The sequence below is a fragment of the Fukomys damarensis genome, unplaced genomic scaffold (assembly GCF_012274545.1).
Source record: "Fukomys damarensis isolate Sample0158 unplaced genomic scaffold, DMR_v1.0_HiC HiC_scaffold_24, whole genome shotgun sequence".
Lineage (NCBI taxonomy): Eukaryota > Metazoa > Chordata > Mammalia > Rodentia > Bathyergidae > Fukomys > Fukomys damarensis.
In genome coordinates, this window is record NW_022900936.1 from 65,377,019 (window position 1) to 65,405,007 (window position 27,989).

Here is a 27,989-nt window from a genome sequence, read left to right on the forward strand (position 1 = left end):
GGGCTAGGGATTTGGCTCAGTGGTTCCACTGCCTGATTCACAAGTGCAAGGGCCCAAGTTCAATCCCTGGTACCAAAAAAAAAAAAAAAAGACAAGAAAATTATGATTTTTATTTATACATACCATTCACAGCTTTCAGCCTCTCCAGCTCTACAGAAGTAAGGAGCAAGACTGCTTTTTTATTCTCTAGCTCTACCACTCTCTTCTGCAAAGAGGCAATATTCTCTTCAGTGACTGCCTAAATTGTAAAAAGACAACAAATTAATGATTCTCCAGTGAAAATCTCATATTAATGCCCATAAAGCCACCAGCATTTTTGTCTTTGAAAAAGTTCTCCAGCCATGAATATATGTACTTTAAAAATGCCATCTACTTATCTACATAATTTTTGAAGAAAATGTTTTTTCCACCTGAAGAAAGAGAAATGGAGTTCATTGGTTTTTTTTAAAGTAAGGTTGAAACCTAGATTACAAAGATAGAAATTCTAGGGCTGGGGATTTAGTTTAGTGGTTCCACCACCTGCCACACTAGTACAAAGTCCAAAGTTTGATCCTCAGTACAAAAACAAAACATAAAAAAGAAAAGAAAATTCTGTCTATTGCATGTGGAAGAACATTCTTACAGTTACGAACAAAGAACACTACATAGATGAGATTAATGCTACCAAGCAACAAGGTCTCTCTCTTGAAGGAGAGTGAACAGGACGACAGGATCTTCACAGAGGAAGAGGCAAAAGGAGTATGAACTTCTTAGGAAAGAAGAACTGCCTTAAGTGTTTTGTTTTGCTTTCCATTTATTTATTTTTATTTTTTTGTTTTTTTTTTTCTTTTTATTGAGTTTATTGGTGCAATCTAGGTATACAATACAATTACATTCATCATTGGGATTCTGTACCTTTACATAATAAGTCTTGATTCTCATTTTTTCCCCTTGTCCCTGCCCTCCCTTCACCCCCTCCTCCCCTTCTCATTTACAAACACTTTATTTTCATTTTTTCAGTTTCTCATATTTTTCTCTTCTCCCTTATTACCTCTCCCCCACCCTTCCCACTTTCCTTACACCTTTAGCCCTTTACTGCCTATTTCACATTATTAATTATCTCATTAGGATCCTGTGTACTATTATAGTTTTTCACACCAAAGAAACTATTCGGTATTTCAGTTAAAGAAATCCCTGTATGAACATTAAAAATAGGGAATCCTAAAATAAAACTAAAAAGGAAAGTAAAAGAGAAAAGGCAATGATGTAACATTAAAATAATCCTTAATTCTGGAGATAAAAAATGGTCCCTGAACATATTTAAATTGCTTCTCACTCTTATAGTCTTATTCTTTTTCTCATTATTTAGAGAATACTTTATTAGTTTCTGTAATCAAACCCACGTAGATATGACCTTACATATTTAGTACGATGTGTTACACCTGTACACATGGAAAAAAAATTAAAAATAAAAATAAAAAAAAATTAGCATTTCTAGACCAATATGGTTGTCCATTTCTGTACAATGCCAACTCAACACAGTAAATTGGGATGACTTTTTTCAAAGTTGGCAGCACCATTAAAGTTTCCCAAAATTCAATTTATATATACACATATATATACATTTATATAAAAGACTAATAATAGTATGTGATGCATCGATAGCAGCAACAGCTTTTCCAGGTTCAGCAGTCATCTGAACAAAATTATAGACATTCAGCACATTTCATTAAAAAAAAAACAAAAAACAAAAGAATAATATCCAGAAAATAGCAAAGTTCTGTTGCTGTTGTGGTGCCTGGCACCATTTTTTTCTATTAGCCTCTTAGTCATCATCTGGAAAGAGAACATTCTAGAGTAATATCATTAAATGTAGCTCTGATAAAGCATGGTCCCTACTATGTATCATAAAGCAGGTACTAGATATTTTACATTCATAGAGATATGATACAGTACCATCCTGCATCAATAATACTAGATTCAGTTTTTTGTTTGAAATTTACTTTGTCTGCAAATAAGATTGCTACCCGTTTTTTTCTGGGCTCCTGTCACATGGAGAATTGTTTTCTATCTTTCCACTTTCAGTCTATGGGCTTCTTTTTGCACTAGGTGTGTTTCTTGTATACAACATATTGTTGGATTTTGCTTCTTATTCCATTTTGCCAGTCTATTTCTCTTGATTGGTGAGTTGAGGCCATTGACATTGCTGGTTATAACTGGTATGTACTGACTTATTATTGACATGTTATTGGCCTTTTGTCGACTCTTTTTACTTTGTCACTTTCTCCTTTTAATTTCTTGCCTTGCCTATTTGATTTGCTCTGTTGGGCCTCATGGTGTTGTTGGCTTCATTGTCTTTTTCTAGGATCTTGTTTAGAATTGCTTGTAGTGCTGGTTTGGTATTCATGTAGTTTCTCAGGTGTTCTTTGTCGTGGAAGTGCCTTATTTCCCCATCCATTTTGAAAGAGAGTTTTGCTGGATACATCAGTCTAGGTTGGAGGTTGTTCTCTTTTAGCACTTGAAATATCTCATTCCAGGCTCTCCTTGCCCCAAGGGTTTGTGTTGAAAAGTCTGCTGTGATTCTGATGGGCTTTCCTTTGTATGTGATTTGTTTCTTTTCTCTTACTGCTTGTAGTATTTTGTTGTTCTGTTGGGTTTCTGGGATCTTGATTATTATATGTCTAGGTGTAGATTTTTTTTGATTGTAGCTAGTTGGGGTCCTATATGCCTCAGTTATCTGAATGTCAAATTCTTCCCCTCTGTTTGGGAAGTTTTCTGTCATTAATTCTGCAAACAGCTTTTTAAAGTCATTTGTATTTTCTCCTGCTACTTCATGGATTCCTATCAGTCTTATGTTATTCTTCTTTGCATCATCTAGGAGTTGTTGGATCAATTTCTCATGATCTCTTACTGTTTTTAAGAGATCGCTCTTTTCATGGTCACTGACTGCAATCTTATCTTCTATATCTGAGAGTCTATCTTCACATTCTTTTATTCTGTTGTGTAAACTTTCAGTAGAGTGTTTAATCTCCAGGATATCTGTTTGAATCTGTTTTATGGATTCCATTTCTTTCCTATGTTGGGCATTTATTTTTTTCATTTCTTTCTTATGCTGGACCTTCATGGCTTCTATCATGGTCCTGAGCTCATCTATTTTTTTGTGAGTTTCTGCTCTAGTGTCTCGAATCACAACTTCCATTTTGCTCACTATCTCTATGGTTATCTGGGAAATTATTTCTGTTTTGAATTTTTCTAGAGCCTGATTGATCTGTTTTGTTACTTCCTGTGCTTTGAGTTCAGGGTGTCCTGGTGGTTCACTATCGGCCTTTTCATCCTCATTTGCCCTACTGTTTGCCATTGGTGAACTGGAAGTCTGTCCTTGTGTCTTGCTTAAGTGTTTTCTCATTTTAATTTTTGTTGTCGGACTGTCCTTGGTTTAATCTCTGGATTATCACCCAAATCTTCCTGATATAGTTGCACCCTAGCTTCTGTGTCTCTAATGACCCACAGACATTCTCATCTTCATAACATGAGGGAAAACAGCTCATCAAATCAACAGCAATGCTTTACCCCAACTGATACAATCAGCAACACATTAAGATCAAGCACAACTGGGACACTGACCACTTGTGGTAGTCACTAGTCTATCACCCTTAAATCATTTGAATTAAATTGAAATCCAGAACATGTCTGCAGTGAACAAAATTTCAATATAGTGTATTTACCATTTAATTGCTCAGACAGAGCGAAGATGCAAGACCCCTGATCTCAGTTAGCTGATGGCTGAACCCCATGATGCTGACTGACCTCGGGCTGCAAGGCCCAGATTGAGTTCCCCAACCTTCTGAAATGGTTGAACTCCACAACGTTCTATTACAGGTTTCCCATGCCCTTTCTTTAAAGATGTTCAAAGTTGGGAACTCAGAAAAATACCCTTGATGACCACCTCTGTCTTTGCAGAGTGGATCCAAAGACTGGCACAGTCAGGAGGTCTGAGAGTGCGGTTGGGGGGTCTTATGGGGGTTCAGGGGTGCCCGTGCGGCTACCTTCCCAGCGCTTTAGCGATGGCAGCTGGGTCAGGAGCTGTGCTTTCCATTTATAATTAAAATTCTCTTGCATTTATGTACCCAGAATAGTATTCCCAATGAAAAGCATATATCAAATTGTAGAATTTTTAAGCCATATGGGTTTTTATAGCATACTTGTTCCCAAAGCTTCATATAATGATTATGCAATTAGGGAGCAGTTTGGGTTATATGACTTTATCCTGAAGGAAATTCCTAGTTTGCATTATCAAATAAAACTCTGGTAAAATAGCCACAAGTGTCTATGGTTTAAAGAATGACGAGAGAGACTTTGGGACAAAGATGTCAGAATGGCTTTCTGGCACATCAGGAAAATTGGACAGAAAGAGTAATAGCAAAAAGGAATCTATGTGTCTCTGTATAAACATACCAAATTTCTGAATGAATAATGGACTATGTATTTGCAAGGCTAACTTTAAGCAACTTGGCTAAAAAGCAAAAATAATTGAGTTTTAAGTGGCTCTCTAATGTAGGTCCCAGTTTGTTGTTTGAGTCTAAGTTACTGGCTGATAAAAAGTAAGCAAAACTCTTAAGATAGAAACAGGAAAATGTGATCCCTTCTGAAGAAAAAAACAATCAACAGAGAACAACCACAAAAAAAGATGCATATTTTGGCATACAAGGAGTTTTAAAGATGCTACTGTCTATGCTTAACACATAAATGAATGTGCTTGTAATGACTGAAGATAGGAAATCTTAATGTAGGCAGAGAAATGATAAAATTTTAAATTGAAATTCTAGAACAAAAAAATAAGATAGCTAAAGTGAAAAATTCCATGGATAGGCTTAAAACCAAAATATGGACTACTGAAGAAAGTCGTGGTGAACTTGAAAACAGTTCAAAAGAAATTAGTTTACCTCAGTATTGAAAAAAAACTGAACACAACCTGACTGATGTTCGACAGGATATTAAGCAGAACATTCAGCAGGGTATCTTGCTTTGGTAGTAAGGAATGATGAAGCTTACTCAATCCTTTCTAGAAGATCAAAAAAGGCCTGCTTCGGCCCAATCCAAGGGACCAGGTAGCTGTGCCCTCCCCTGCTGCACCACTGCCATTGCTCCAACACAAGGAAGATAGCCGTGCAGATGCCCCTGAAACCCCCCCAACTCCCGACTCTCAGATCTCCTCAATGTGCCACTCTTTGGACCCACTCTGCAGAGACAGAGGTAGTCATAAAGGGTATTTTTTTGAGCTCCCAACTTTGAACATCTTGAAAGAGTGGGGGAAACCTGTAGTAGAACTGTGTGGAGTTCAACCCTTCAGGAGATCAGGGAACTCAAGCTGGGCCTTGCGGCCTGAGGTCAGTCTGCATTGTGGGTGAATGCCATCAGCTAGCTGAAATAAGGGACATGGTTTTGCACATGGCTGTGCATGTTGTATATTATGACAGCAGATATATAGTCTGAAAGACACCCTTCAAATTCATTTTTTAATTTCTTTTCCTCATTCCACTCTGAAAATTCTTTCTTTTTTCTGTCATCTTTCTTCAACTCAGTCTCTTGCTCCACCATATTATCCCTCATCTCCCTTTCTGTTTGTGCTCCTGCCCTAACTCAGATTTCTTCTTTTATCATTTTTTTTCTTTATGTTCTATTCTTCTGTCATTCTACCTCACTCAAGGGTCAATAGTTTCAAGGGAAAGTGAGCCCCTATTACCGTGAAGAGGATATATTCTTGTTCTTATACTTGTACTGTCTCTCCCTTTCAAATTTAAGTTTCCTAAAGATTGTGTAGTCATCCTATGTCCTCTGGCTTCACTTGAAACCGTCCCCAATTCTTTCACTTATCTAATCCTCTCATCCTAACTCTGTAAGCACCCATCCTAAATGGTAAAGATTCTATATTGAAAAGTTTATTCACTGCAAACATACTTTGGGCTGCATCTTGATTTTAATTTAATTCACATGGTTTCAAGGTGATAGACTAACGACTACCACAAATGCTCAAATCGGAAATTGTGCTTGATCCTGTTGTGTTGCTGATTGTTATCAATTGGGATAAAGGATTGTGATTTGAGTTAATGAGCTGTTTTCTCTGATATTATGAAAATGAGAATATCTATGAGTCATTACAGACCCAAAAGTTAAAGTGCAACTATATCAGGAAGATTTAAGTAATAACCCAAAAATTAAACCAAGGAAAACCCAACAACAAAAATAAAAATGAGAAAACACTTAAGCAAGACACAAAGACAGACTTCCAGTTCACCAATGGCAAACAGTAGGGCAAAGGAGGACGAAAAGTCTGATAGTCAACCAGCAGGACACCATGAATTCAAAGCACAAGAAGTAACAAAACAGATCAATCAGGCTGTAGAAAAATTCAAACCAGAAATAATTTCCCAGATAACCATAGAGAGGGTGAGCAAAATGGAAGTCATGATTTGAGACTCTAGAACAGAAACTGGGCAAAAAATAGATGAGCTCAGGACCATGACAGAAGCCATGGAGGACCAGCATAATAAAGAACTGTAATCCATAAAACAGATTCAAACAGATATCCAGGAGATTAAAAACTCTATTAAAATTGTACGTAAAGAATAAAAGAATGTGAAGATAGAATCTCAGATATAGAAAATAGGATTGCAGTCAGTGACCTTGAAAAGAGAGGTCTCGTAAAAACAGTAAGGGATCATGAGAAATGGATCCAACAACTCCTAGATGATGCAAAGAAGAATAACATAAGACTGATAGGAATCCATGAAGTAGCAGGAGAAAATACAAATGAAATTAAAAAAGCTGTTCACAGAATTAATGACAGAAAACTTCCTGAACAGAGGGGAAGAATTAGAAATACAGATAAGTGAGGCATATAAGATTCCAACTAGCCATGATCAAAAAAAATCTACACCTAGACATATAATAATCAAGATCCCAGAAACCCAACAGAACAACAAAATATTACAAGCAGTAAGAGAAAAGAAACAAATCATATACAAAGGAAAGCCCATCAGAATCACAGCAGACTTTTCAACACAAACCCTCAGGTCAAGGAGAGCTTGGAATGAGGTATTTCAAGTCTAAAGGAAAACAACCTCCAACGTAGACTGATGTATCCTACAAAACTCTCTTTCAAAATAGATGTGGAATAAAATACTTCCATGACAAAGAACACCTGAGAAACGTCATGAATACCAAACCAGCACTACAAGCAATCCTAAATAATATCCTAGAAAAAGACAATGAAGGTAACAACACCATGAGGCCCAACACAGCAAATCAAATAGCCAAGACAAGAAACTAAAAGGAGAGGGGAGAAAAAGTAAAAAGAGTCAACAAAAGGACAATGACATGACAATAAGAAGTCAGTACATATCAGTTCTGACCATCAATGTCAATGACCTCAATTCACCAATCAAGACTGGCAGAATGGATTAAGAAGCAAAATCCAACAATATGTTGTATACAAGAAACACACCTAGTGCAAAAAGAAGCCCATAGACTGAAACTGAAAGGAAGGAAAACAATTCTCCACATGACAAGAGCCCCCCAAAAAGCAGGGGTAGCAATCTTATTCACAAAGTAAATTTGAAATCAAAACCGATTAAGAAAGAAGGTCACTACATCCTTTGTAAAGGGAACAACTCAAGAGGAAGCGATGACAGTCATAAACATATATGCACCAAATATTAATGCCCCCAACTATACAGAACAAATATTAAGTAACATGAAAAATCAAATAAGCACTAACACAATTGTAGTGGTGGATCTAAGTAACCCACTATCACAAAAAGATGGATCATCGAGGCAGAAAATCAACAATGAAATACTAGAACTCAACCAAGCTTTTGAATGCATGGACTTAATAGATGTCTATAGAGTGTTCTACCCCACAAAATCAGAATATACATTCTTTTTGGCTACACATGGGTCATTCTCCAAGATAAACCACATACTAGCTCACAGAACAGGTCTGAATAAATGCAAAAGAATCGAAATTATCCCTGGTATATTATCAGACCATGCTGCAATTAAGCTGGAGAGCAATAGTATAAGAAACTGTAGGAACTTCACAAACACATGGAAATTGAACAACACTCTCCTGAACAATCAATGGATCACAGAGGAAATTAGACAGGTTTTACAAATGAATGAAAATGCCAATACAACATACAGGAATCTATAGGACACAAAGAAAGCAGTTCTATGTGGAAAATTCATAGCACTGAATACCCACACTAGAAAACAGAGCGAGCTCAAATAAACAACCTAATGATGAATTTTAGACTCCTACAAAAACAAGAGCAAGAAAAACCCAAAGCTCAAACAAAAGAGGAAACTATAAAGATTAGAGCAGAAATCAATGCAATGGAAACTAAGAAAACGATACAAAAAATAAATGAATCAAAGAGTTGGTTTTTTGAAAGAGTAAATAAAATCAATAAATCCTTAGCTAACCTTATCAAAATAGAAAGAAAGGGCTCAAATCCATGCAATCAGAAATGAAAAAGGCAAAGTCACAACAGATTCAACAGAAATCCAGAGGATCATTAATGCCTACTTTGAGAACCCGTACTCTAATAAAATGGAAAACACAGAAACACCCCTATAAAAAACAGTGAAATAGAAAATGTAATTAAAAATTTACCAACAAAGAAAAGCCCGGGTCCTGATAGATTCACTGCTGAATTTTACAAGACATTTAGGGAAGAACTACTGCTATACTCTTCAAACTTTTCAATGAAATTGAAAGGGAAGCAATACTTCCAAATTCATTCCTGGAAGCAAGTATCACTGATTCCCAAACCAGGGAAAGGTGCAACTAAAAAAGAGAACTGCAGGCCAATCTCCTTAATGAATATAGATGCAAAAATCCTTAATAAGATACTAGCAAACAGAATATAGAGGATCATTAAGAAGATCATACATCCTGACCAAGTCGGATTTATTCCAGGGATGCAAGGATGGTTCAGCATACATAAATCAATCAATGTAATACAATATATTAACAAAGTCAATGACAAGAACCATATGATCCTGTCAACAGATGCAGAAAAGCATTTGACAAAATCCAACACCCATTCATGATAAAAACCCTGCAAAAAATTGGAATAGATGGTCTATATCTCAACTTAATAAAGGCTATCTCTGAAAAACCAACAGCCAACATCATATTAAATGGCCAAAAACTGAAAATTTTCAAGTTAAAATCAGGAATAATATAAGGATGCCCACTATCACCACTTCTCTTTGATATAGTTCTGGAAACATTAGGCACAGCAATTAGACAAGATAGGAAAGGAAGAAGTTAAACTGTCATTATTTGCTGACGATATGATACTCTACATTGAAGACCCAAAAAACTCTACCAAAAGACTTCTAGACTTAATTAACACTTTTAGCAGAGTAGCTGGATACAAGGTCAACACCCCAAAATCAATAGCCTTCTTGTATACAAATAACACACTCACTGAGAGAAAAATTAGGGAAACAATTCTTTTCACAATAGCATCCAAAAAATTCAAGTATCTAGGAATCAATCTAACAAAAGCAGCAAAAGACCTCTACCCTGAAAACTACAGCACTCTGAAAAAAGAGATCAAAGAGCATATAAGAAAATGGAAAGATATCCCCTGCTCCTGGATAGGAAGAATCAACATAGTGAAAATGGCTACCAAACTGCCATACTACCAAAACTGCTATACAGATTAAATGCAATGCCGATTGAAATTCCAACACTATTTTTCAAAGAACTAGAAAGAAGAATCCCAAAATTCATTTGGAACCATAAGAGACCTAGAAGAGCAAAAGCCATCCTAGGCAACAGAGACATGGTAGCACGTATAACAATTCCCAATTTGAAACTACTACAAAGCCACTGTGATAAAAACAGCATGGCAATGGTGAAGAAATAGGCCTGAGGATCAGTGGAACAGATTGGAAGACACAAAAGCAAATCCAGATGTACTCAGCTATGTCATCCTTGATAAAGAGCTGACCATCCTCAGTGGAGGAAAGACAGCCTCTTTAATAAATGATGTTGGAAAAACTGGATCTGCCAAAGATTAAAACTGGACCCTTATCTTTCACCATGCACTAAATTAAAATCCAAGTGGATTAAAGATCTCAATATGAAAACCAAAACATTAAACTTGCTGGAAGATAAGTTAGGCCGAATGCTTAAAGACATTGGCATAGGACAAGACTTTATGAACAAATCCTCAGTAGCATGGGAACTAGCAGAAAGAATCAACAACTGGGATCTCACCTTATTAAAAAGCTTCTGCACTGCAAAAGAAATCATCAACAGAACTAAGAGACAACCTACAATATACAATGTGGGAAACAATTTTTACCTGATGCTCCTCAAAGGACTATTGCCTAGAATATAAAAGAACTCAAAACAATCAGCCCCACCCCAAATATAAAGACCCAATTCAAAAATGGGCATCTGAAATGAACAGATGTTTCTCAGACAAAGAAGTAAAAACAGCAAGTAAATATATGAAAAAGTGTTCCACATCAGTCGTCACTGGAGAGATGCAGATGAAAACAACACTGAGATTCCACCTCACCCCACAAAGAATGGCTGCTATCAAGAAATCACACAATAACAAATGTTGGTGGGGTTGTGGGGAGAAAGGAATCCTTCTCCATTGTTGGTGGGAGTGCAGACTGGTGCAACCACTATGGAAATCAATATGGAGATACCTCAGAGAGCTTGGACTAGAGGTTCCATTTGACCCAGCCATCCCTCTGCTGGGTATCTTTCCAAAAGAATTAAAAGAATCATACCACAGTTATATATGCACACCAATGTTTATAGTAGCACAGTTTGTAATAGCTTAAACTTGGAAATAACCAATGTGACCATCAGTTGGAAACTGGATAAAGAAGATGTGCTTTTTCTATAAAATGGAATACTACTCAGCCATAAAGAATGAGAAATTAGATTCATCCATAGGAAAATGGATACATATTGAGGATATACTCCTAAGTGAAATAAATAAGTCACACACGTGTAAATACTGAATAGTTTCTCTGGTGTGAATAAACTATAATAGTACATAAGATCCTAGTGAGATAATTGACAATGTGAAATAGGAAGAAAAGGGCTAAAGGTGTAGGGAAAGTGGGAAGGGTAGGGTAAAGGTAATAAGGGAAAGAAAAAACTAGGAGAAAATGAAAAAATGGAAATAAAATATTTGTAATTGGGGAAGGGAGAAGGAGGTGAAGGGAGGGCAGGGACAAGAGGACAAAATGAGAACCAAGACCTGTCATGTAAAGATACAAGATCCCAATGATGAATGTAACTGTACTGTATACCCAAAATGTACCAATAAACTCAATGAGGAAAAAAAATATATAAAATATATTTTTTTAAAAAGATCAAAGATCAAAGCAAGATCTAAAAAGATCAATCTTTTTGCAAATAACATAACTGAATTCCATAAAAAAGAGCTTCAAAATATAAATGGAAGAAATACACAAACTCCAACAGTAGGAAAAAAAAAACACTCTAAAAAAACATAAGGGGAAAATTTTATGAAGCTTGCATAAGATTAACACTGTATCAAAATGTGACAAAGATATCCTACAACTGGAAAGTTATAGACCAATATGCTTTATAAATATAACAATCCTTCACAAAATACTAGCAAACCAAATGAATATTTTATGACCCAGTAGTGTTTATCCCAATGATGCCAGGTTGTCTTAATATTGAAAAATTACTGCCATACTAATTATACCATATTAATAAAGGAGAAAATGCATATGCCCATTTCAACAAATGCAGAAAAAGTACCTGACAAAATTAAATACCAATTCTCAGTAAATCAGGAATAAAGGGGAACATCTTCAGTCTAATAAAGACATTCCTGAAAACCTAAAACTAGTATCACAGGGAATGGTAAAATACATAACATTTTCCTTTAAGATGAGGAACAATGGGAGAAGTTTAGTTTCATCACTTCTATTAAATGGTGTGAGGAAGACATAAACATTAGAAAGAAGTAAAACTTTATTTGCTGCTAGCATGATTATGTACAAAATAGTAAAGAATTATAAAGTTATTAAAACTACTACAATGAAATTTTCACAGAATATTAGGTTAATAAAATTCATCTGAATACATCATTACCAGTATAGAGTTGGAAATTGAAGTTTAAATAGTTCCATCTATAATAACAAAAAATATGGACTACTTTGCAATAAATTTTGAAATATATACAACTTTTCCACTGACAGCTAAAAGTACTGCCAAGAAATTAAGTTCTAAAAAAATGAAGAGATACACTATACTCAGACAGAAAAGTTCAATAGTGTTAAGATGTTAATCCTCTTCAAATTAATCAATAGGTAATGATAAAATGCCAATTCAAAATTCCTTTTGGCTTTTGTACTAAGTTACAATACAAGAGGCTGAATGTATAAATTAATGTGGAAATGCAAAGGACTTGGCTAATCAAAAGTGACCCTGTGGTAATGAAGACACTTTGATACTGGTATAAGGACCAATGAAACATAACAGAAAGTTCAAAATGGCCCTATTAATCTATGGTGAGCCATTATGGTGAGCCTTGACATGGGCATAGCCATGGTTGAACTTTGAGTCACCCCGCTGGCATGGACGTGCTGTAGCCCATGACAACGGGCTGGTTCAACTGGTGGTCTGACCTGTTGCCTAGCAAATGTAGCCCATAATACTTGTTTTGTAGAACCTTGTGACCTTTCCAGTCTGCTACACCCTGTTTGTACTTTACCTTGTGACCTTTCCAGTCTGCTACACCGTTTGTACTTTTGGTTTCGGTTTTAGCCTATATATACCCCACCCTGAAAAATAAACAGGGCCTTGCTGTGGTACAGCATGAGTGTGGGGATCATGAGTATTGGCTGTAAGTACCGTTAACTCTAGTAACTCCATATGTGTTAAGCTTCTCCAGTTGAGCAGGTAGAGTGTTTCCTTTGTGGAATTCCTGAAAGTTACAGTTTCTTGTCTCTGACCTTTAGATGTGTGGTTGTCCGGGTTACTACTACTCACGGTGGGTTGTTTTGGTGAACCTGTTTGCTCTTTTCCTGTGTGACCTTTCAGTTACTATGGTAAACCCATCCCGTAATAGTTTGTGGTTTTTTTGCTTTAAAAGGCCGGTGCTTGCCGGCAATAAACGCCGCCTTGATCAGACTCTTGTCTTGGCGTCCTTCCTTTCTCTCTGCCCCATCTCCACCCCGCTGCTCTTTCAGGTTTGAGACACTGCTGGACAGTGCTCTGCGTCGCCGGCTCGCGACACATGAGCCTGGAACTAAGTTCGTGAAACTGCTCTCCTGTTGTTCTTCCCTTGGGTTTGGGACCTGCTGGCAGTTTTCTGACGTTGCGGCTCGCGACAAGTGGCGCCCAAACAGGGACTTGAGTAAGAAGGACATCGAGGAGAGCGCCCTGCGATCCAGGGCACTACAACAAGAACCGCGACTGATCCCCGCGGCTCCTGCTGGTGAGAGACAGGGGGCGATAGTCCTGATCACGGCAGGGGAGGGAAATGTTGTAGAAGAGGGTGCCACCGATGAGAGACAGGGGACTATAGTCCTAATCACAGCTGTAAGTAAGTGCGTGCCGATGAGAGACGGGGTGATAGTCCTGATCACGGCCAAAAAGAAAGCACCTGCCGGTGAGAGACAGGGGATGGTAGTCCTGATCACGGCAATAAAAAAGGAACGGGCTGCTGGTGAGAGACAGGGGACGTTAGTCCTGATCACAGCAGTAGAAGTAAGGGCCGCCTGTGAGAGACAGGGGACGGTAGTCCTGATCACGGCTGTAAAAAAGGAACGGGCTGCTGGTGAGAGACAAGGGACGTTAGTCCTGATCACGGCAGTAGTAACAAGGGGTGTAAGCCCTCAAATTCTTAGTTAAAGTATGGGTCAAATGGAATCTAGAGGTTATGTAGGGAACTCTATACAAAAGTTGCTAAAAGTACAAGGCGTTAAAGTTAAGAAGGCTCAATTGGAAGCATTTGTGAAAATAGTGGATGAAGTTTGTCCATGGTTGTGTGACGAGGCTGAGATTAATCTAGAGGTCTGGGGAAGAGTAGGTAAACAGCTGCAGAAGGCCTTGACCTCCGATCCTGATAGGTTTCCCGAGAGCTCATTCTCCTATTGGGCACTCTCAAATACTGCTCTCAAAACTCCCACTAAAAAGGAGATCTCAACAAAAAGAAAAAATATTAAAAATGGGAGCTGGCAAGAGTTACATGCTTTTTGTACCTATGCTTAAAGATTTACTGTGTGTCGGTGGTGCTAGAGTAGGGCACCAGCAATTGTGTAATTTATTAGAATTTGTAGAAATAGTTTGTCCTTGGTTTCCTTTTCTTTGCTTCTGTGTCTTTCTTTTCCTGTTAATGTCTGAACTGGTAATTTGTGATCTGGATCATTTTGGAGGGAGGGAGGTCCAGGCAGACATGCTAGTGGACTCCCCACAGCAGGGGCCGGAGAGGTTCTTTGCCCCTCTGGTGGGAACTCTGTCTCCCTGTTTATGAGGAGGGAGGTTGATTTTTTCCTCTCCTCAAGACCCTCTGGTCAGAGTGTTCTTCTGGTTTTGGAACAGGAGATTAAGGAGATTCCCTGACAGAGTCCCTGGTTCTTCTTTCGGATTGGTCTTCATAAGTCTTTGTCTTACATTGTTTGGCTTCTTTTGCTCCAGCCTAGGAGTTGCTCACTTTTATGCTCTGTGACAGTCAGCTGTTAGTGAAAACTAGTTTTGGTAACACTTCTTGTCCATTGTTTTATACTGCGATTATGGGGCTAACTTGCTCTTTTAGGTTAATACTATTCTATTGGCAGCCAGTCAAATTTTAAGATGTAACAATCTAAAAGCAGAAAAAGGATACTTTAAACTGAATCAGTAGGTGGTCTCCCAACAGGGTCGCCCTGTTGTAATTTGTGATAAGGAGGATACTGAGACCATTAAGAACACGAAAAGGATGATCAAGGTGCCCCACTCAGTAGACTGCTTGCAAGGCATTCTCAGTGTGATCCTCTTACAGTTGCTGGCTTTCCACCTTGCTGTGTTGAGAGGCTATGATGCTGATTTCTCACGGAATCTAGCCAAATCTGTAACTGTAGAATAAAGAGCATCGGAAACTTGGGATGATTAAGCAACATAAGACACCTTTTGTATTTAAAACTTTGATTTGAAATATCACCCTGGGAAGCCTTTTAGTAAATCTTTATTTATATATCAGTTATAATTATTCCACTAAATTTGTGATTTTTTTGTGAAATTGCCTCATATTTTTCCAGTACTATGTGGGGGGAGTTTGAATAATGAAATCTATATTAGAATCTGTATTTGGAAAGATTTTAGCTGTCATTTTCTTTCGTGAACTGGGTATTGAACTTCTGAGTCCTTCCCTTACATCTGGGAGGATTATGTTTTTAAACTTTTGTGTTCTTAAGTTTTTAAAACTCATTGGCATTTGTTTTAGCAGGCTTCTATTCATTCAGACCAAGGAAAGAGTTTTATATAATAATTTTATATATATAATTGGAATATCTAAAGACAGTGACAGAGTATGCTAAAACTTGAACATTTACTGAAGGTTTTGCTAAGTTATATGTAAATTGAAGATACTGTGATTTATTTTGAAGCTTGTTTCTGTTTTGTTTTTAAATCAAACTGAAACCTTTTCTTGGATTTATATGTAAGTTTAGTTAACCTTATTTCTCATGTCTTTTATCTGTCAGTGGAAATAATTTAGGAAGCAAATTGTTGCAGTGCATTGGTGTTAATCCAACCCTTAATAGAACATAATTATACAGTTTCATAGCACAGACTTTGAATTTGAACTGTTTTGGTCAACTGACAATATGATTTTAAATTTGAAAATGGGGTGTTGGATATCCTACTCTTTCGTTTTTTCATCTCCTAAAAGTAGTTTTTATTTCCTTGTATCTGTAGTTTTTATTTTTAAATAACTGTTGAAGGAGATTATTTATTTTTTTTTGTTTTATTTCCTTGTATCTGTAGTTTTTATTTTTAAATAACCATTGAAGGAGATTATTTATCTTTTTTTGGTTTTTTGTTTTTGTTTTTGTTTTTAAATCACAACACAAAGCTGCTGTCAAATCAGTTCTGATATAAGTATTCTCTTCTGTCCCAAGGAGGAATTTTCTGCAGTTAATTTAACTTCTTTCACTTCCTTGTTACATAACACTAATACCCTCAGTGCCAGTTTGGAACTTCCTTACAATTACTTGGAAAATTTTCAAGTCTTTGACTAATCATTTGACTTTAAATGTGTATGGTAGACTAGGCTCAGAAAGATAATATGCTTTATAGTGTTATTAACGCAAAGTAGCATCAATTGAGTGTTACTTCCTAGGCATTTTTTTTCTTTTCTCTGAATGTATTTTCTGTGTTCAACTCCTGCAATTAATATAGGAATGAAGATGATATTGATCTGCATTCAGTTAGTTGGCTAGTGTTGATTTGACAATTTGGATTAAAATAGTGTGATACCCCTAATGTGACTAATAATTTTTTCACAGAGCTTTTTGGGCCAGATCTTGGGGATACAGAAGAATATATGTTATGGGGTTATAATTTGGTTTAGTCCTTTTCTTTGAAAAGTTTTCACTTTTAATTGTGAAGGTGAAATATTTAGCATGATTTGTAGGCTCAGACATGTCTTCTTTTTGTATTTGAACTTCTTGATGAGGTTAAGATGTCATTCCTTTAACCCTAATTCTACAAGAGATCTCTGTTAATTTTGATCTGCAAAATTTTGACTAATCATAACAAAAAGATTCTATAGTTCAATTGGCCAAAATCATCTGAGTGCACTCATTGAAATTGTCTTATATGTTTGTCTGTCATAAGTGTTATATGTTTGTCTGTCATAAGTGTTCAAAGATGTTTGTATGTTCTTGATCAAAATGACGTCAAATACAAACAGATTGTTGATTTCTGCAATCTGGCTTTATAGGATCAAATAAAAATAATCTTTAAGTTTGGATATGCTCCTGTTGGTAAATAAAGAAGCAGCTGCTCAGAAAATTTATTCTGATCTTTGTTCACTAATGGGAGCCACCCAAATAATTTTCATAGCCTTATAAAAAGGTATGCCTTGTTAAATGTTGTTAAAAAATGTTTACATTGGTTATCATCAAAGGGCTGAATTCTAAATGCTATTGTAACATTCTTATTATGATGGTTATCTTCAAAATATAGTATATTCTGTAAAAAGAAAGGGAAGATCCTATTGATACAAAGCTACATTATAGGATATAAGATTTCATATAAGTATAATTATTATTGCTACTTCTCTGATATATAAAATTTATTCATGTTGTTTGATTATGCAGGTTTTCCAACATATTGTTTATGACAATAACCTTTTGATCCAGGTATTCTCCCCTGTTCCCCACTATTAAAGGTGCAACTACAAAAAATAAAAAAGGGGGAATTGTACTCCTCTTCACCCAGAAATGATTTAAATCATGCTACCTATATTTTAAATTTTTTACAAATTTATAAGCGTGGCCATTCTGCAGCAGAAGGATCCTGGCATCCACAAGGTTCTCCATATACCTTGGTAAAATAGAGAGATCCCTTAACTGGTCAATGGTATGGACCTGACCCCATGTTAATATGGGGCCGAGGATATGTTTGTGTTTTCTCACAGGAATATGATGGAGCTCGATTGTTAGCAGAGAGATTGGTTCCTTATGTGGATCATCCTGATAAATCTACATCCAATATCATGGGACAGTAAGCTCCACAATCATTACCTTTGTGTGAAGAAGAAACAAAAATAAGCAGTACTACTATTTTATGGAAGAGGTGCTATGTTACTATACCTCAAGAAAGACCATATAATGACACATCTCAAAAGTTTTTGGATTAATCACTTGGATTTAAGCTTGTTTGTAGGACTTTGGTACGCAGATTCACGTTTTCCTCAGGCCAACATTTCGGTATTGCCGCTGAACAGTATTTTTCTGCAGTGTTTGCTCCTGTACTGGTGATCATTGTAGTTTTGATGGTTCTTTGTATTTGTAATTGTTATATGTATCATAAGATGACAAGAATGTATCAATCTTTTGTGTTTCATCATGGACGACTTGCTATGGCCATCTTACGAATTCCTGTTCAGGTGTGGATTCCTTTGAATACTTCTAACCACTTCTCCGCTGTTGTTTGGGCACAGATTTCTTCCCCTTCTCGCAGGAAAAGAGTGGCAGGTGCCATGGTGGCGGGCATCATCGCTGGCATCATAGCCTTGGTGTCTGCCATCGCCTCCGCAGTGGCGTTGACAGGAACTTTACAGAACGCAGCTACCATAAATGATCTTCAAAACACTACAACTACGGCTCTATGAACCCAACAGCGCATCAACCCTCACATTGGAATTGGTTTGGCTATACTTCCGCAACAAACGGACTTATTACATGAAGAAGTTGAAGGATTGTGGTTGCATACTCGATTGGACTGTGATCCCAGATTTCAACAGCTCTGCCTTACTCCCTTTCCTGTCAAAAACCATTCTGAGGAAGTCCGAAGACTTTCGTCATTGTTGCCAGGGTCTTGGAATTGGACATTTCTAAATGCAACTAATCAGTTGTCATTGGACATTGAGATCTTGTCTGGTGTTCATGCCAATTCTATCCGGCTTGATTTAGATTTTGCTACAGAAGTTTGGGAAAATTTGAAAAAGATGTTTTCACCTTCTTGGATTGTTATATGGCTTATTATTATTGCTGTTATGATTGGGTTGTGTATTTTGGGTTACTGCTCATATCGATACTGGAAGCGTTCCCCAGTTTAAATATGAGCGTTTAGCTATGGCTGTACAGGCTTCTTTGCATGATGATACAACACGCATAGCCATTTACTTGGCTCAGGCTCGGCGTGCCTAGATCCCCTGCCTTGGGATACTCAATGACGTGTAAGGACGGAAGCTTCTGTCTACCAACCTAAGACAGGTCGTATTGGGACATAAGCCCTGCGACTGATGACGGGTAAGGAGATAGAAGACTTCTGCCACCTAAGACAGAGGTTCCTTGGCTGATGCATGATGAACGGTTAGCGTTCTTCATGCTATCAAAGAGAAATGGGGGAATTATGGTGAGCCATTATGGTGAGCCTTGACATGGGCATAGCCATGGTTGAACTTTGAGTCACCCCGCTGGCACGGACGTGCTATAGCCCATGACAACGGGCTGGTTCAACTGGTGGTCTGACCTGTTGCCTAGCAAATGTAGCCCATAATACTTGTTTTGTAGAACCTTGTGACCTTTCCAGTCTGCTACACCCTGTTTGTACTTTTGGTTTCGGTTTTAGCCTATATATACCCCACCCTGAAAAATAAATGGGGCCTTGCTGCGGTAGAGCATGAGCCTGGAACTAAGTTCGTGAAACTGCTCTCCTGTTGTTCTTCCCTCGGGTTTGGGACCTGCTGGCAGGATTCTGACGTTGCGGCTCACGACATTAATCTTTGATTTTCACCAAAGGCACGAAAGCAACACAATGAATAAAATCTCTTCAAGAAATGATTCTGGAATAATTAAATGCATTATAGAGGGAAAACAAAAACCTGATTGGAGTGGTACTAGGAATTAAGCCCAGGGCCTTTGCACTGAGCTACATATCTAGCCTCTTTTTTTATTTTGAAATAAGGTCTCACTAATTCACTGAGTTGCCCAGACTAGGATCAAACATGTGATCTTCCAGTCACAACCTCCCAGAGTGCTGGGATTACAGGCATTTATAACCACATTCAGCCAGGGAACACGATTATCTTCACCCCATACATAAAACCATATTGAGGTTCAGAAATTTAACTGTGCAAGCAAAAGCCATAAAGTTCACAGAAAAAAAAAAACAGTATGTTCATAAGGACATTGAAAACCAAAAGCATAAAAAATTGACAAATATTCCTAATGATAATTTTTAAATGTGTGCTAATAAAAAGCCATCATGGTGAAAATGAGCAGGAAAGTCACAGTATGGGAGGAACTACTCACATTCAGGATAAAGAATTCCTATAAATTGATAAGAAAAAGACAACTCACTTTTTAAAATGGGGAACATGACTTCAATAGACAGGTGATCAAAACAAGATATACATGGCCAAGACTCTCAAGAAAAACGTCCATATTGTCATCAGGGAAATGCAAATGAAACCATATATCCATTAGATTGGCTAAACATTTGTTAAATGGACAATACGAAATCTGGGAGAAAATGTGGAGAAACTGAAACTCATACGTTTTAGAGTTTAGTATAATAAAATAATACAATTACTTTGGGAAAAGATCTGGCAGTTCTCTATAATAATACGTATATATGTATTCTGTAGCCCAGCCACTCTTCAGCTAGTATTTACTAAAGATAAGTGAAAATCTACATCAACACAAATATTTGCAACCTCACAATAGCCAAAGCATGATAAAGCCCAGTTGTCCATCAGTAGGAAAGTACAGCACAATCACACAATAGAAAATCGTAGTCTATTCATAAAATGGAATACTTCTTGGCAATATAAAAGATTATGATACATGCTATAATATAGATGAAACTCAAAATACACTGAGTCAAAAAAGCTGTGCACAAAGAGCACATTTTGCATGATTATATCCATATGTTGCTAGAAAACAGGAAAAATTAATCTATGGTGAAAAAATACAACAGTCGATGACTCTGGGGAGGGAAAAAAGGATGAATGCTCTTCCCTCCCCTGTAAAATATATGAGGATACTTTGTGGGGTGATGGCACATGATATATCCTAATAAGGGTTTAGGTAAATAGGTATACACATCTGACAAGACTAGGTGAATGCAATGTTTAAAATTTATGCATTTAATGGTTTCTAAATCTTACCCCAAAAGAAAAGGAGAAATTACTCAACTAGCATAACTCAACTATAAACAAATACTGAAATCTAGTCAATGATATATTTATGACTGAAATATTTAAGTGTGAAATATTTAAAGAGAAATGTACTAATGTATACAATTTACTGTAAACCTTATTAAACAATTAAGAAAAACTAATAGACGGTTAGGGACAGGGTCAATGGTTGGAGAGTTGATAAAGTAAATAAATATAGTAAAATGTTATGATAGAAACCACAAGTGGGCATACAGGTTTTCATTATAAAACTTTTCAATTTATTTGAATAGTTGGAAAATTTTGTAACAAAACGGAGGAAAAAGGTTGAGAATGGGATAGAAGAGATTGGACAAAAAAAAAAAAAAAAAAAAAAAAAAAAAAATGGAGAGCACAATGGCAAAAAAAAAAAAAATCCAAAAAAAAAAAAAAAAAAAAAAAAAAAAAAAGAGATTGGAGAGCCTCATGGCTACAAAACATGAAACAAAAAATTTTCATCAATGCACCATACTGCCAGGGATCATGCGACTCTTGTCTGGTAAGTCTATCAGTTCAGAAAGGTATAATCCTATGATTGAGGTGGGTGGACTCAATTATCTTAAATTAGAACTAGTCAATTAAGATCATTAACCTAGATCCCCTTATTCTGATATTTTTTATGCTCAATAAGCAGCTTTCTGGTGATTATAATCTAGCTTTACACAATGATTTTTGTAGGAGAGAGGTAATATACTAGCCAATCAGCAACTACCTGGCCATTAAATTTTTTACTGTTAATAAAATTTAATGAAAACATATCATTTCTGTAATAGACTTATAGGTTTGTTTAGTATGCACTAAATTTGATCAAATCTCACTCTATCAAAATCATAGATGACTACTGAAATGATAAAACTGATTATAAAAGCAAATAATGATGCATCTCCAACATAGATTTTTAAGGCCTTAGAATCAGAGAGGTTACTGAAATCACGATGCTTCTTAGCTATTATTTTCTCATTATTCCTTTTTGAGACATGACTCCTTTCAAATAGAATCATCCCCACAAAGAGCATTTTAATAGATTTAAAAGGTTTATAATGTTCTCTGCAATAAGTCCTCATTAGAACCCCCAAGCAGACAAACAGATCATATTCATAAGAAATTCATATTTAATTACCTGTGTGCCCTCATTACAAACATCTGGGAGAGAAGTCTGAGATGCTATTTCACATTTTTGCAAGGTCGGTTTATTTAGAAATTGGCTAATTTCTCTGGATTTTTGCTGGAGTTGATCTAAGGAAAAGAAAACATATAGGAGGAATAACTGCTTCAAGCCTAAACTTAATGAGTTATGACCTTCTAAAGATATACAATATGCTCTTTTTTTTTGGGGGGGGGTTGAGACAGGGTCTCACTATGCAGTTGAGACTGACCTGGAACTCACTGTGTAGCTCAGACTGGTCTCAAACTCACAGCGATCCTCTTGCCTCACTCACCCTCCCAAGTGCTGGGATTACAGGTGTGAGCCACCATGCCCGGCCATATGCTCTTTATTAATTCAGTTAATTTAATTCAAATTACGATGCCAATGGCAATTGGTTAAAATTTGTTTAAATACTCTCGAGGACAAAAGGGCACCTCAGTAAACTGCTTTCTTCAAAAGAAAAATAAACACAACAGAGTAGCATTATTCAGCCATTTACAAAAAGGAAATCTTGCCATTTGCAGCTAAATACATGAAACTAGAGGTCATCATGTTAAGTGAAATATGCCAGACATAGAAAGACAAGTACCACATGTTCTCTCTCATATGTGGAAGCTAAATTTAACAGTGACTATTAGGGACTGGGAAGGATCTGCAACAGAGGTAGAGGAAGGGTGATTAGATGGGACCAACACAAGCTGCACACATATATGGAAATATCACACTGAATCCCATCAATACGTATAATTAGGATGGATAGATAGATAGATGATAGACAAGCAAGCCTAGCTGTTTTTTTTTAAGGCTTATTTTTTTCTTTCCCCCTTTAAAATGACTTTAGGGCTCTTATTTCACTTTCTTCATCTCCACTTAAGAGTTAAAAGCCTTACCAAGACTCTGCAGCAGGGTCTGAAACATTAATATGGTTCACTTAAGAGCACAGTCAGCTCATGTAATACCCTATTCTCACATACTGTCCCTCAAGGCTTTATGGTTAACAGTCAACTCCTCAATACACATTTTCAACTGAGTTCTTTCTAAATTCTTTCCTTAGATATATGCCAACCCATTAGAAGTCATAATGTGGGGATGAGGACTCATGAGATGGATTTTTGGTGCTGAGTGATACTTACTTCTCTGATTTATAAGCTTCTAAAATGTTCAATCTTTCAGAGTCATGCATGGACTTTATAGTAACATACTTGTAAATAAAGTTTTATTTACATCTTCTCAAAAGACAAAAGTTTTCTTTAAAGATAAATTTTCACCTATTAGAAAAGCACTGAGATTTAAGGATGGCTCCATGGGATTCAGTCGCCCTATTATGTACCTACATTTGGCCTGAGTTTTCCCCAAATTAATTCAAATTCTATCCAGTCATCAAACCCTTCAGATCAGAGTCATGTTTTACACAGCATTCTATTTAATATCTGGACTATCAGTATCACTGTACTATCGAGACAGATAAGAGCTTCAGTCAGAAGCAGAAAAAATGTAACAAAGAGTTCATTTCTTTCTTATCTTTCTACTGGTGAACTGGTTCAAGCAAATGATGTCACTAACAGATTCCCCAAAATAGGAAGTATAAGCCACTCATTGTGCTAGAGAAGTGGCCTTCAAAAGCCATCAGATACCGACCTTCCAGCTGTTGAATGGCCTTGGCTGACTGAACTGCCTGTTCATTCTTATCTTGGAGAAGTCTTGAATTTTCATCCTTAAGAACATCACAGACAGACTGCAGCTCTTGTTCAGCCTTCTGAAGACTCGAAATGTGACAGGTCTTCTCTTCCATTTCTGCTCTGTGCTTTTTCTCCAAAGCACTGTACTGAGACTCCAGCTCAGCCTGTGCTTGGCTTGCTTGCTCAAACTGTCCCAAAAGATGATGGGTCTCTTCCTGAAGGTTATGGAAAGACAATTTTCTCTCTGCTACTTCAAGTTCCATCTTTTCTATCAGTATCTTGGACTCCTGTCTTTCCATTTCCATAGTGTTCTTTAAAGTTTTATGCTCAGCTTCCATCTGCTGTAACTGCTGAGAAAGAGTCTAAGAAAAAGAGAACATTTCATAAGTTATAAATACATCACCCAGACCAAATCTACTATTAAATAAGACCCTCTATTTTGCCTCCAGACCAGTTTTTACAGTTTGTACTCACATATATTTACTTGTATCATTATCTTTTAGATTCTCCATTTGCCATTATAAAATAAAGTTCATGTAGGAAGAGACTTTGTTTTATGCTTAAGCACTTAACACAGTATATGGCATAGAGTGGTGCTCAATAAATACTGAATGAATGAATCCAGTCCTTGCCTCCAAGGAACTGAGTTAAGGCACACTGAAACAGGTTAAGTATAACACAAACAACAGAGGTTATCAGAGACATACTTACAAGGTACTGTATTTACAAAAGCAGAGAAGAAAATTGTTTCAGTGCCCTTCTTAAAAAAGAGCCACCAATCCAAGATTTAAATAATAGGAATCAACCAAGCAAGAAGGCATTAAAGAGTACTTCACCATTAGAAATGAATAAAGTAAGGGGCCGGGATTTAGCTCAGTGGTGTCACCACCTGCCTCACAAGCACAAGGACCGGAGTTCGATCCCCAGTACCAAAAAAAAAAAGATTCACAGAAATGAATAAAGTAAGGAAAAAAAAAAGCATAGTTGCCTATATAGTTTGGAGTTAGTTGTGGGTAAAGCTTTAACAGAAAGTACAGGAAATAAGGCTGGAAAAATAATCATAAGCCAATCATCAGGACCTTTATATACTACATCATTAAGGGATTTTGCTCTATAAGTAGTGAAGAGCCCTGGTCAGCTTTTGGAAACATCTCTCTTATTGCCAAAGACAGGATATACTGGGGACTGAGAGGGAAAACAGAGGTGGAGGAAAACCTGTTAGGAAGTGCTTTCTAAACACAGATGTTCCCAAGCTAGAGCCATAGTACTGATATTATTGATGAAGAGGAGAGAGCAGATTCAAGAGTTATCTAAGAGGGAAAAATCGGCAGAACTGATAATTAATTAACTGCAGGGGTTGAATATGGAGGAGCTAAGAAAGTATAACAAGTTTTATTCTTTTGAGTGAAAAGTTCATTAAGAGAAAAACTAGGATAAAAATAATAGATTTCCTGTGGGTTTCTAAAATATATTTTATTTTAACTGAAACATTAACTGTACATAGTTGTGGAGTGCAGTGTAACATTTCACCCTTCTAAGGCTTTGGTAACCACTATTCCATTCTCTATCTCTTTGAGATCAACTTTTTAAATTTTCACATGTAAGTTAGAACATGTGGAAACTGCATTTCTGTGCCTGACTTAATGTCCTCTAGAACCATCCAAGTAGTGATAAACAACAGAAATTTCATTCTTTTATGGTTAAATAACATTCCTTTGCATACATGTCACATTTTTTTTTATCCATTCACCCACTGACAGGCACCTAGGCTGATTCCATTATCCCAGGTATGGTGAACAGTGCAGAGTAAACATGTGCAGATGTCTCTACAACACACTGATTTCATTTTCTCTGGATATAAAACAAGTCATGGGATCACTAGGTCACGTGGTAGTCTTATTTTTTTAAATTTTGTGTGGTAAAAATAATAGTTTTTAAGGAGAGAAGATTAGTTTCATTGAATCTGAGGTGTTTGTAGGATCTCCATAAATCACCAGGGAACTGGAAATATGCCAAGTCCTACAGGGAGAAATTAGCAGCAGTGGGGATGGAGTCCTATGTCTACCACAAGACAGTAAGATAGAATATGGGGCTGAGGCTGATACAGTGGAAAACACTGTGTAATCACCAGGGAAAGAAGTCTATGAAGTCTGAACAAAAGAAAAGCACTACAGATCTGAGAAAAAAAAAAAAAACAAGATAATGCATGTTCTAATAGTCAAGGGAATGAAAGCTTCAAGGAATGAGTAATCAACAGCAACAAAGCAGAAAGGTCTAGTAAAGTAAGATGTAGAAAGTGTTCATTAGATCTGACAATTCGGAAGTATTTCATGATTCTGCTGAACGATTTGCTAGAATCACAGTAATTCTAGTTATCCTATTGTGCTATATATACTAAACTGTCCTAAATACTTTCATATACTATTTCAGGTGATCTCGTGATAGGCCTGTGGTATAAAGATTATCATTCCCATTTTATTGATGAAAAATTCAAAGCCTACCAAATCAACCTGGGGTATATGTATGAATTCTTTAGGCCCCAATTTTTCATCTGGGAATCCAGAATAATAGTAGTATCTACTACATATGGTTGTTGTGGTGAGGATTCACAATATCACTAACACCAAATTTTCTAAAAGTTACATAGATATAACTCTCTGTATGGCAACTATCCAGTAAATGGCACAACTGGGACTTGAACCATACATTCTAATCACAGCCAGAGAGGGGATCTGGGCCAGAGTATAGGTTTCATGACAATAAAGGGGGAATATGTTTCCGTGCTAGAGAGAAAGCCTGCCTCGAGGGGGAGAGCTGAAATCTAAGGAGAATGGATGTGGTTGACTTTTTCAGGGGCATCCAGCACCCAGATGAACAAAAAGGGTAAGAGGACTATAGCACCAATTCTGCATCATGAGGATCTGGCTCCATGGATTGTTAGGACAGGGACTCTGTGAATCCACAGGCTGCTATCAGTGGTCCAAATGGCCAAGCATGCACCCATACAGGACAGAGAGTAGCCAAGGAAGAAATAACACACTGGAAGATCAGAGTGGAAAGATGAGCAGATCCCAAGGACAATGACAATGAGGATGGTATGAGAGAGAATGATAGCATACATTATAACAGGGAGTAGGATACTTGAATTGTAAGAGAATATCTAATCATCTTTAGAGCCTGGGATATACTGCATAATGAGATCATTTTAATCCAACAGAAATGACCAAAACAGGTGAAGAAGAGACCATATATAAAGCATAAGACTCACTGAAGACAGAGGAGTAAAGAGATGAAACTCACTACAGGAAAACAGGACATTCTAGAAAAAAATTGGACCCTAGACTTAAAATGACCAAAGAAGAAAACAATAAAAAATACATGTAATATACGCTCCATGAGGGAAGAAACTGAATGTGTTTTGTACATCACTGTATTACCTACCATAACTTACGAACAAGTATCTGTTGAAAGGGTGAATAAATGGTACCGATTCTTGAAAGCTCTCATAGGCTTTTATACCCATTCTTGGCAAAGTCAAGTTGAAATGAACACCCCACAGGCAGACAGTACCTGGTTTCTCTGTTCAGCAGCAGTGAGCTCCTGCTGCAGCAAGTCTACCACTTGAGCACGGCCTAACAAGGCCTCTTCATGCTCTTCAAGCTTCCTCTGCAGCACCCTCAATTTCTGAAAAGAAAATGTATTAGATACAACATGCTAACCAATGAGCACTATTATCTGCTTACCTTTCAACATGTCATGGAAATTTGTGTACGTGGGAAATGATAAAGAGTGAGACACCAGCATGCCATGCTCCCATCCACCAGCAACAAAAAAATGACCAAAGTGTCTCCTCCAGAGCACTGACAACAACCAAGCTCAGCACAATCAAATCCCTGAATTAGGGAGCCTTTCTAATAATTAGAGAAAAATGATACACATTTCAAAATTATATATTGTTCATGTCCTGTATCTAAATAATGTAAGTAACAGGTATATCTTAGCCACCAAAGAGAATGTTCTTTTCCAGCAAGAACAGTTCTCTTTTCCTAGATTCATGCACAAAGCACGTTCATGAAGAAAACTCTCACTGAATAAATAAATCAATGATCCGTATATACAATTAATATTTGACTTAATTAAGTCGTATATTCTGAAACTTAGTGGTACATTCTGAGAGTTCTTAGAACTTGGAAGAGGTTGTACTTAGAAACAATTAAACAGATCAAACATGAAGTG

At 36.9% G+C, this 27,989-nt stretch overlaps 1 protein-coding gene across 5 annotated transcripts in view; it reads right to left on the reverse strand.

Annotated features, from left to right (window-relative positions):
- The window catches only part of Golgb1 (golgin B1), a 99,897-nt gene that overhangs the window by 45,856 nt on the left and 26,052 nt on the right, over positions 1 to 27,989 (reverse strand). For all 5 annotated transcript variants that reach the window (XM_033768145.1, XM_010630000.3, XM_010629999.3 and 2 more), the window contains 4 exons: positions 27,324 to 27,437; positions 23,713 to 24,115; positions 22,048 to 22,163; positions 124 to 238 (listed from right to left, as the gene is read on the reverse strand). In XM_033768145.1, the coding sequence (XP_033624036.1) occupies positions 124 to 238; positions 22,048 to 22,163; positions 23,713 to 24,115; positions 27,324 to 27,437 (748 nt within the window). The remainder of the gene's footprint in view (positions 1 to 123; positions 239 to 22,047; positions 22,164 to 23,712; positions 24,116 to 27,323; positions 27,438 to 27,989) is intronic.